At 58.5% G+C, this 11,021-nt stretch overlaps 1 protein-coding gene across 1 annotated transcript; it reads right to left on the bottom strand.

The window, feature by feature from the left end:
• Window positions 1-752: 752 nt before the first annotated feature.
• CIMAP1D (CIMAP1 family member D) lies at window positions 753-5,720 on the bottom strand (the record flags this gene model as incomplete). The annotated part of the gene is made up of 4 exons (XM_080713072.1): window positions 753-1,237; window positions 3,377-3,490; window positions 4,673-4,780; window positions 5,594-5,720. 4 exons carry the CDS (start codon window positions 5,718-5,720, stop codon window positions 753-755), a joined length of 834 nt encoding a protein of 277 aa, XP_080569198.1.
• Window positions 5,721-11,021: the final 5,301 nt, after the last annotated feature.

Below are 11,021 nucleotides of genomic sequence, written 5' to 3'. Positions count from 1 at the left end.
TTTCTGTCTCTAGGAAAGGGTGGCAGGGCTAGGCCTCACAGGCCAGGGTCCAAACCCTTCCTCTGATGTGAATGTCAAATAAACCAGCACGTGTTGTTGCTGGCACCCTCGGTGCCGAGGAGTTTTATTGGCAAGCGATTCTACAGGACAGAGGCCTGGGGCCGCCCCTCCGTGAGACCCAAACCGCAGCGGGAGTCCAGGCCCTCGCGGGTGCGGACACCGAGTTCTAGGTCACGGGAAGTGTCATCTCCGGCCAGGGAATGGGACACTTTCCCTGCTTGACCTGGCCCGGCCTGACCAGGAGAGAAGCCGCTGGAGCCCTAGAAGGAAACTGGCCGCACCCTGTCACCCTGCCTGGAGCCTCGGCCACGGTCCCGGCCCAAAGGTGGCCTAGAAGGCTCCTGCCTCTGCCACATAGACAAAGAAGCCCAGGCCGGGAGGGGGGGGGGCACACGCTTGTCATCCCAGCACTCGGGAGGCTGAGATGGGGGGGATCGCGGTTCGCGGACAGCCTCAGCTACTTAGCGAGGCCCTCTGCAACTCAGTGAGACCCTGTTTCCAAATAAAGACTAAAAAATAGGGCTGGGGTGGAGCTCGGAGGTAGAATGCCCCTGGGTTCCATCCCCAGTACGGCAAAGAAAGAAAGAAAGAAAGAAAGAAAGAAAGAAAGAAAGAAAAGAAAGGAAGGGAGAGAAAGGAAGGAAGGAAGGCAGGCAGGCAGGCCCCGGGGGCGTCCTGTGCCCCGCAGGCAGTCAGGGTGTGGTGGCCGCGGCCAGGGCGACCACCGGCTTGGGGAGGCGGGGGCCCATGGTGTAGGCCGGCGCCCTGGCTCTGTGCGCGGTGACCCGCTCGGGGCTGTGGGTGCCGGGGCCGGGGGTCTCCTCCAGGGGCCGCGGGGCGCGGGGCCGGCCGAGCATCGTGAAGGCGGGCAGGCGCTGGCGGTAGGCGTTGGGGTCCGGGCTGTCGTACTGACCAGGGCCCGGGATCTCCGCGGGGTCCTGCGGGGGCCGGGCCGGGGGCGTGCGGCCGGCCGCGGTGTAGCTGGGGCTCCGGGGCTTGGTGAGGATCTGTGAGCCCCAGAGGGCCGGCATGGTGTAGGCGTTGGGGGCCGGGGCTGAGGTGTCCGGGGGCCTCCGGCAGAGGCGGGGGCCCAGGGTGAAGGCTGGGGGGTTCCGCTGACCCACGGGGGGCACCTTTTCTGGGCTGTAGGCCCCGGGTCCTGGTGTCACCTCCTTACCTGTGAAAAGAGAGATGAAGGGTTGGGCCTCTCCTGCTCTAAGACCTCCCATGGCTCCCCACTACCTGCAAGTATTCCTGGGGCTCAAACAAGAGATCCTGCAGTCTCATACATATGTGTTCTGGTTTCTTTTTATTATTATTATTACTATTATTATTATTATTAATATTATTATTTTGCAGTACTGGGGACGGAACCCAGGGGCATTCTACCTCCAAGCTACACCCCAGCCCTATTTCCCTATTTTTTTAGTCTCTCTCTCTCTCTCTCTCTCTTTCTCTACACACACACACACACACACACACAATGTGTGTGTGTGTGTGTGTGTGTGTGTGTGTGTGTGTGTGTGTAGTTCTGGGAATGGAACCCAGAGGCTTTCTACCTCGGGCTATACTCCCAGACCTATTTTATATTTTATTCCTATTTTATATTTTATTTGGAAACAGGCTCTCACTAAGTTGCTGAGAGCCTCACTAAGTAGCTAAGGCTGGCTTTGAACCCGTGCGATCCTCCTGTCTCAGCCTCCCAAGTACTGGGATTAAAACTGTGGACCATCACGCCCGGCTAGTCTTTATATTTTTTGAAACAGGGTCTCACTGAGTTGCAGAGGGCCTCACTGAGTAGCCGAGGCTGGCCTGGAACTGCGATCCTCCCGTCTCAGCCTCCCAGATGCTGGGATCACAAGGTGCCCCCACGCCCGGCTGCATTCTGGTTTCCTAGCAGCCAGACCTTCAGTTTCCCGCCCTTCCTCTCCAGAGCTCCAGCAAGCCGGCTGTCCCCTCCTCTCTGGCTGTGCCCTCACCCCGCCTGGACAGGGCCATCACGGTCCCCCTGGGCCACACGCCTCAGTGGCCCCCGCCTGGGTCTTGTCCACAGCCAGACTCGTCCATCATCCGCCATCCACCATGAAGGGACGGCGTGAAAGCCAGGGCGCGTCCAGTCTGCTTCAACTGCCTGTAAGAGGCTCAACATGGTTGTGGGACTGATGGACTGGCGGGGAGGGGAGCGAGGCCAGGAGGGGAGAGAGAGATGGTGGCATGGGTGGATCCATGAAAGGAAGGCCCACAGATGGGTGGATGGATGGACAGACGGGTGGGCGGGGGGGGCGATGGTAGGTGGGTGGAGAGGTAAATGGAGGGATGAATAGGTGGGTGGGTGGGTGGATGGATGGGTGGATGGATGAGCGGGTGGGTAGATGGATGGGTGGATGGATAGGAGGATGGGTGGATGGATGAGTGGGTGGGTGGATGGGTGGATGGGTGGATGGATGGACAGATGGGTGGGTGGGTGGGTAGATGGATGGATGTTTGTGGGATGAATGGATAGATGGGTGGATGGATAGACGGATGGATGGATGGATGGAAGGATGGATGGGTAGATGCCTAACAGATGGGTAGGTATGAGTGGTAAAGAGTAGATTGGTGAACAATAGATAGATGGCTGGGTGGATGCGTGTACAGTTAAATGGCTGAATGCATTGTGGGTGGGTGGGTGGGTCAGTGGATGGATGGGCAGAATTTGAGTGGATGTGTGGGTTGATTGATGAATTGGTGGAAGGAAGAGGATGGATGGATGGATGGATGGATGGATGGATGGATGGAACTCTGGTGGGTGTGTGAGGATGTCTTGATGGGAGGATGGCATAAGGGACAGACGTGTTGAAAGATGGACTTGTAGGTGGACAAGTGGACCGTGGGTGGGCGGGTGGCTGGGGCGGCGAGGGTGAGTGGGTCCACTCATGTCCCGGTGGGTGCCCTCGAACTTATCTCTTGGGATCTGTGTGGCCCCTCTGATTGATTCCCTTCTATCTTGTCATTCCAAAGACACAGAACTTCTCAGGACCCCGAGGATGGGCCGGAGGGGTGGGCAGAGGCGCCAAGACCCCGAAAAGGCCCCCGCGTTTTTTTTTTTGTTTTTTTTTTGGTGGTACTGGGGTTCCTGGAAGCCCTTCTTCTACCTCTGGGTTACACTCCCAGACCTATTTTATATTTTTATTTGGAAACAGGGTCTCTTAAGCCAGCGTGGCTGGCTTCGAACCTGTGCGATCCTCCTGTCTCTGCCTCCCAAGCGCGGGGATTACAAGCGTGCGCCACCATGCCAGGCCCCTGGCGCCTTTTGACCACAAGTAGAGACACTTACCCCGAGTCTTGCCCCGGCCCTGCATGGAATAGGCCGGGGCGGAGCTGCGGCCAAAGCGGGTGACCTTCGGGTCCAGGAAGTAGATGGGCCCTGGGCTGGCGTCCTGAAGAGGCGCTGGGGAGAGAAGCCAGTCCCGGGACACCTGCTGAGGGTGACAGGGCCCCCACACGCCCAGGTTGTGTCTCGGCTGAAGCCCATCCCGGCTGCCTGCCGTGGGGAGCCCTGACCCCGGAGGCCGGAGGCTGAGGGGTCTGCCCGGTTCCTTCTGCCCCTGCTGTGCAGCTACCCCGCCCCGCAGACGTCTCTGTTCTCTGGGCCGAGGAAGGGGCCGGTGGTCAGAGGGGGGTCTGGAGCAGACACTGGGCCCCTCGAAGCCTCTTGGGAGTCTGCCCCCCTCGGGCAAGCGTTTATCTCCCCTGAGCCTCAGTATCCTCACCGGTCTACCGAAGTCAGATCGGAAGGTGGCCTCGCTCTGGCTCCGGTAACCAGAACCAACGCAAGTCACCAATTCTATGCTGAGTTGCTGAGGCTGGCCTCCATCCTGTGCTCCTCCAAGCTCAGCCTCCCAAGTACCATGAGGCTACTTAAAAAAAACAACAACAACTTTTCTTTGGTGCTGAAGATTGAACCCAGGGTAGCTCTACCTCCGAGCCACACCCCCCAGCCTTATTTTTTTTAATTTTTATTTGGAAGCAGGGTCTCCTTCGGTTGCTGAGAATCTCACTACTTGCTGAAACTGCCCGTGAAACCTGCCATCCTCCTGTCTCAGCCTCCTGAACGCTGGGATGGCAGCATCCACCTCCACGCCTGGTTCTTTTTCTTCTCTTTACCGTTAGAAAATAGAAGCCGGGCGTGGTGGGCACGCTTGTAATCCCAGCACTCGGGAGGCTGAGACAGGAGGATCGCGGTTCGCGGACAGCCTCAGCTACTTAGCGAGGCCCTCTGCCATTCAGTGAGACCCTGATTCCAAATAAAGAATCAAAAATAGGGCTGGGGGTGGAGCTCGGAGGTAAAATGCCCCTGGGTTCATTCCCAGTACTGCAAGAAAGGAAGGAAGAGAAGGAGGGAGGGAGGGAGAAAGAAAAGAAAGAAAGAGGGAGGGAGGAAGGAAGGAAGGAAGGAAGAGAAAGAGAAAATTAAAAAGAAAAGAAAATAGAGACCAGAGACGGCTGCGGCCGACCTCAGGACACACAGACAGTAGGCTTCGGCCCAGCTGCTTTCCCGACTCGGCTCGGAGGCCGGGGGTCTAAGGGGCAGAAACGCTCGGGGGGCGTCTGGAGGCCACAGCGGCCTTACCTTCACTGGGCCTGCGGGTCAGCGAGTAGGCAGGCCCAGCCGCCCGGGTGCGGTCGTGGTTGACGTAGCCCACGGTGGACGGCAGGACGTACAAGCCTGGCCCGGAGCCTGAAACCCAAACCCACAGGTCAAAGGCCGGAGGCTGGCACCCCAGAAGGTTGGGGAGGAGCCCTGGACCCGACTCCTGGGCCCCAGAACCGGAGCCGGGAACCTGCAGCTGCACCCCCGGCCCTATTTTTTATTCTTTATTTTGAAACAGGGTCTCACTGAGTTGCGAAGGGCCTCACTAAGCAGCTGAGGCTGGCCTCGAACCACCATCCTCCTGTCTCAGCCTCCCGAATGCTGGGATGACAAGCGTGCGTCTCCACGCCCGGCTCGCTCTTTTGTCATAGACAGGGAAACTGAGGCAGGGTTGTCGTTGTAGCACCACAGGGTCACGGCCCAGCCTGGCCCTCCGCGCCCCGCTCCACTCCACTCGGGCCAACCCGCATTACTCAGTACTTTGTATCGGCCTCCCTTTCGGGCCTCCCTCTCAGGCCTCCCACTTTTATATAAATTATTATTATTATTTGCAGTACTGGGGATGAAAGCCAGGGCCATTCTACCTCTGAGCTACACACCCAGCCCTATATATATACTTTTTATTCTTTATTTGGAAACAGAGTCTTACTGAGTTCCAGAGGGCCTCACTAAGTAGCTAGGCTGGCCGTGAACCTGGATCCTCCTGTCTCAGCCTCCCAAATGCTGGGACGACAAGTGTGTGCCAGCAGACCCGGTTCAGACCTCCCTCTCGGGCCTCCCTCTCGGGCTGAGTACAGGCCGCAGCAGCCCTGTGCCCCTCCCTACTGCTGCAGAACCGTCCAGAACGGGGCAGAGGAGGGTCCCCCGCCGGCGGCCACCCTCCCCGGGGCCCGCACGCACCGTTCTCCAGGGCGACCATCCCGCAGGACCTCCGGAGGCCGGTCTCCGGGACCTGGCCCTCAGCCAGGCGCTGGGCCAGGGGCGCCGTGGCCTGTCTCGCAGCCGGGTCGCAGCTGAGGGTCCCCATGGCGGGCGGCGGGCGAGGGGCCGAAGCAGCCCGCTGGGCAGTGTCCCCAGCCCTCGCAGCTCGGCCTGAGCTGGCGGAGCCCCGGCCCCGCCACTCCCTCCGGCCACCGCACAGACGGCCCCTTGTCCCTCGGCAGGGCGTCTCGGAGCCCGGGCCCGAGCCAGGCTGGCCGGCCGGACGCCGGCCTGGAAGTGGGGCTGGGATCGGGTGTCGGCCCAGAGGCTACACGATCCGGGAAAGAATCCGGTGTCCTCCAGGCCCCCGGGGACCGCAGCCTCAACCAGGACGCCCGCGGCCGCGGCCGCCAGCAGGCCGGTCACGGGCACGGCCACTTCCACAGCAGCCCAAGGGCGTCACGGCCCACCAGCTTCACCCATTCATTCATCCATCCCAGCGCGCACTTATTGGGCACCTACTGTGTACCAGCTGTGTTTGGGCGGGGACTGTAGGGGCAAGAACAAAGGCTGGCTGATGTGCAAAGCCCCTGGGGCAGGGATGAAGACAGAGAAGGGACAGCTGGGATTCTTCAGGACGCCCTACTGAACCCAGGGGCTTTCTACCTCCGATCTACACCCCCAGACCTTTTTTTTTTTTTTCCCCTTGCGGTAGTGGGGATGGAACCCAGGGGCATTCTACCTCCAAGCTCCAACCCCAGACTATTTTTTATAATTTATTTTGAAACAGGGTCTCACTGGGTTGCAAAGGGTCTCGCTAAGTAGCTGAGGCTGGCCGCGAACTGTGATCCTCCCGTCTCAGCCTCCCAGATGCAGGGATTACAAGCGTGCGCCACCACGCCCGGCAGCCCTAGCCCTTTTTATTTTTTATTTTTTTGGTGGTACTGGGGTTTCTGGAAGCCCTTCTACCTCCGGGCTACACTCCCAGACCTATTTTATTTTTGGAAAGAGGGTCTCTTAAGCCAGCGCAGCTGACTTCGAACCTGCGCGATCCTCCTGTCTCCGCCTCCCAAGCGCGGGGATTACAAGCGTGCGCCACCACGCCCGGCAGCCCTTTTTATTTTTAAATATGAACACCAGCTACCAGCCTTCTCCAGAGCAGCTCATGGCAGAGGGGGAATGAGGAAGGGGAGGGTCCTTTGCCAGCCAGTGCCTCCCATTGGCCAAAATTGTCCAGAAGGCAGAAGCCCAGGTGTCTCAGACCCTCAGCCGGACAGAGGCCCCGAAGGTGTCCCCCACCCTAAGACCAGGTTCCATGTCAGGCCACCTCAGACAGCCACAGAGTACGGACAGCCTGGTCGCAGCCCCAGCGGCCTCAGTTTCCCCGTTGTGACGTGGGAGGGAGTCAAGGGCTGATACAGGGGAAGATGGGGTGCCAATGGCCGGCTGAGCCTGCAGGGGCAGCTCTGGGGAGGGCAGCCTGAGCGCGGGCGCCGCAGCCCCCCGCGGGGCTCTTCATCCAGCCTCTCCGTTTGCAAATTCACCCACAACACACGCGACCCCGCCGCAGATTCAATCCAGTCGGATTAACTCACTGGCGAGAGCGGGCTGGGCTGGGCTGGGCTCCGGCCGGCTCCGTGGCGCCACCTGCAGGCCACCGAGGAAACTCAAGGCGAAGGGGCCCTGGAGGAGGAGGAGGAGCACCCAGCGCCTTCCCGCGGGAGACTTGCCTCTGACCCGAGGGGAGGGGAGTGCGCAGGCCGAGGACGGAGCGGGGACGCGCCCGGCTGGGCGCTCGAGGCTCAAGGAGTTATTGAGGAGAACAGACAGCGGGCAACTTGGAGATGCCATGGTGGAGGCCACTGTGCAGGTCCAGAGGCGGGTGCTCTGGAAGGATGAGGGAGGACGCTGGGACAGACGCCGGGAGGGATGAGGTGGGAGGATGCTGCGGGAGGACACCCGGAGGGACGATGGAGAGGGACGATGGAGAGGGACGATGGAGAGGGATGATGGAGAGGGGTCATGGGGGATCATGGAAGGGGATGGGAGGAGGATGAGAGGATGATGGAATATGGTGGAGGATGGTGGAGGATGATGGGGAGGATGGAGGATGGGGGAGGGTGGTGGAGGACGATGGGAGATGGTGGAGGATGGAGGAGGATGGGGATGATGGGGGATGATAGAGGATGATGGGGGATGATGAAGGATAGTGGAGGAGGATGGGGGATGATGGGAGGAGGATGGAGGATGGTGGAGGATGGTGGGGGATGATGGGGTTGGTGGAGGAGGATGGAGGATGATGGAGGATAGTGGAGGAGGATGGGGGATGGTGGAGGATAGTGAAGGAGAATGGGGGATGGTGGAGGATGATGGGGGATGGTGGAGGATGATGGAGGGTGGTGGAGGATGATGGAGGAGGATGGGAGGAGGATGGGGAATGATGGGGGTGGTGGAGGAGGATGGAGGATGGTGGGGGATGATGGAGGATGGAGGATGGTGGAGGAGGATGGGGATGGTGGAGGAGGATGGAGGAGGATGGAGGAGGATGGAGGATGGGAGGAGGCTGGAGAATGATGGGGGATGGTGGAGGATGATGGGAGGACGATGAGAATGATGATGGAAGGATGATGGAGGATATTAGGGAGGATGCTGGAGGATGGTGGAAGGATGATTGAGGATGGTGGAGGAGGATGGAGGATGATGGAGGATGATGGGAGGATGATGGAGGATGGGAAGAGGATGGAGGATGATAGGGGTGGTGGAGGAGGATGGAAGAGGATGGAGGATGATAGGGGTGGTGGAGGAGGATGGGGGAGGATGGAGGATGATGGGAAGATGATGGAGGAGGATGGAGAGGATGGGAGGAGGCTGGGGGATGATGGGGGATGGTGAAGTATGATGGAGGATGATGAGGATGATGATGGGAAGATGATGGGGGATGATGGGAGGAGGATGAGGATGATGGGAGAATGCTGGAGGATGGTAGGAGGATGATGGGAGAATGGTGGGAGGATGATGGGAGGATGATGGAAAATGATTGAGGATGATGGGGAATATTAGGGAGGATGCTGGAGGATGATGAGGATGATGATGGGAGGATGATGGGGATGATGGGAGGATGATGAGGATGATGGAGGATATTAGGGAGGATGATGGAGGATATTAGGGAGGATGATGGAGGATGCTGGAGGATGGTGGGAGGATGATGGGGATGATGAGAGGATGATGGAGGATATTAGGGAGGATGTTGGAGGATGCTGGAGGATGGTGGGAGGATGATGGAAGGATGCTAGAGGATGGTGGGAGGATGATGGGAGGATGATGAGGATGATGGGAGGATGATGGGAGGATGATGGGAGGATGGCGGGGATGATGGAGGATGATGGGGGATGGGAGAATGCCAATTTAAAAAAAAAGCTGGGCAAGCCAGCTCATGCCTGTAATCTCAGCACTTGGGAGGGTGACATAGGAGGATCGCAGGTTTAAGGCCAGCCTCAGCCACTTAGTGAGACCCTGTTTCAAAATAAAAAATAAAATCAGGCTGGGTTTGTATCTGAGAAATAGAATACCCCTGAGCTCAAACCCCAGTAAAACACACACACACACATACACACACAGCTTCTCCAAACCAGCTGCCCACTAAAGCCAGTGTCCAGGCTAGAAGAAAACGCACTCTGGAGGCAGCCACATGTGGTCAGGGCAGGACCCCTGTGCCTGTCAGCCATTTTCCTAGGAACCTGTGTGCGTGCACTGGGTCTCACTGGGACTTGCATTTCTTGCTATGGGGCTCAACAAAGTGGCAAACCTGGTCAAGCACAAGGATCTGATGCTGCATCAGCACCCTCTGCTTGGAGTGGGTATTTACAGCCGTAAAAAATCACCACGCTACAAACTTACCAGCTTAAAGACACACAAATCTATTCATTTATGGGCCTGAGGGGCCAGGATCTGACGCAGGCCTCACTGGGCTAAGCCCAGGTGTGGGTAGGGCTAGTACCTGCAAGAGGCTCCAGGGAGACCTCCGAGGGGCACTCACAGCCCTCGGCTCACAGCCCCTTTCTCCATGTTCAGGGCCAGTATCTCCCAGTCTCTCTCTCCTTCTGACCCTGACCTCCCTGACGCTGAACCTTTCAGGTTCAAGTCTTTCCTACAGCCTCCCAGAGGCGGGCAAGGAAGCAGCCCGGGCTCCGGGCACCTTCTGGGAGGCTTGTTTCTTGGGTGACTCGTATTTTCTGTGTCCCTGGCACACGGTGGCAGGAAGACAGGGGAGGAGGGGGAGGTCAGGTGTTCACGAGTGCCGCTGCCCACATCCAGGGCCAGCTCACACTCTGCCCTGCCAGCCGCCAGGATCTGTCGCTGCCCCGTTCCCAGAGGACTACTTGTCCTTGTCCTCTGTCCCGCGGCCAGCACCCTGAACCAGACTCATGTGCCTCTGGGGCCGCCTGCCCCGGGTCCCACGGGGACTCTAACAAGGGAGTCTTGTTCTTTTCTCTTTCACAAGACGCTGAGGTCCAGAGGAAGGAAGGGCTCACGTGCTGAAGATTTAGGGGGCAGGGGCTAGAAAGAGGGGTCCCCGCTGGGTCCATCATACTTACGAAACCCTACACAAACAGCTCCTTCCTCCCCAGCACCCCCGTTCTTCCAGAACACCAGCGATTCCAGCCCTAGACTTGGCGGTAATGGCGCCTTGTATCTGACACCCCTATCACACGCAGTGACTTGCGAGGTCCCTCCCGCCCTGTGAGCCTCTGTCCACCCTTTATCCATCCAAACAGCCTTCTCCTGAGCACAGGCTCCACTCCAGGATGCCGATCCCCCTCCTCTGGTCTTCTCTCTTCTGGGCAGGCCTTCTCACCAGTTAAGATGGCACCGAGCCAGGAGTGGGGGCACACACTCGTCATCCCCGCATACGGGAGGCTGAGACAGGAGGATTGCGGTTCACGGCCAGCCTCAGCTGCTGAGCGAGGCCCTCTGCAACTCAGTGAGACCCTGTTTCAAAATAAAGAATACAAAATAGGGCTGGGGGTGTAGTTCAGAGGTAGAATGTCCCTGGTTTCCATCCTTGTACCGCAAAAAGAAAAAAGGAACCAGGATGTAGCTCAGAGAAAGACTATTCTGGGGTTCAACCCCCAGCACCAAAAAGATAATAGTAAAATCTAAAAGGGCGTTAGTATAGTTCAGAGGTAGAAGACTCCCGGGTTTAATCTCCAGTATCAAAAAAAAAAAAAAAAGTGGAGCCTGGTGGTAAGTGTTTGTGTCATGGGGGTGCAACAAAGGGGACTGTGGGACCCCGGTCTCTTTTTCTTTCCTCCCCCCCTTTTGCTTCCTGGCTATGATGTCAGTAGTTTCTTCCCTCCTGCACCCCACCATCCTGTGCTGACTGGTCACGGGCCCCAAAGCAACAGGG

Source organism: Muscardinus avellanarius, assembly GCF_963383645.1.
Source record: "Muscardinus avellanarius genome assembly, chromosome: 16".
NCBI classification, from domain to species: Eukaryota; Metazoa; Chordata; class Mammalia; order Rodentia; family Gliridae; genus Muscardinus; species Muscardinus avellanarius.
Note: the sequence above shows the minus strand (reverse complement) of the source record. Positions and strands in the feature narration are given on the sequence as shown.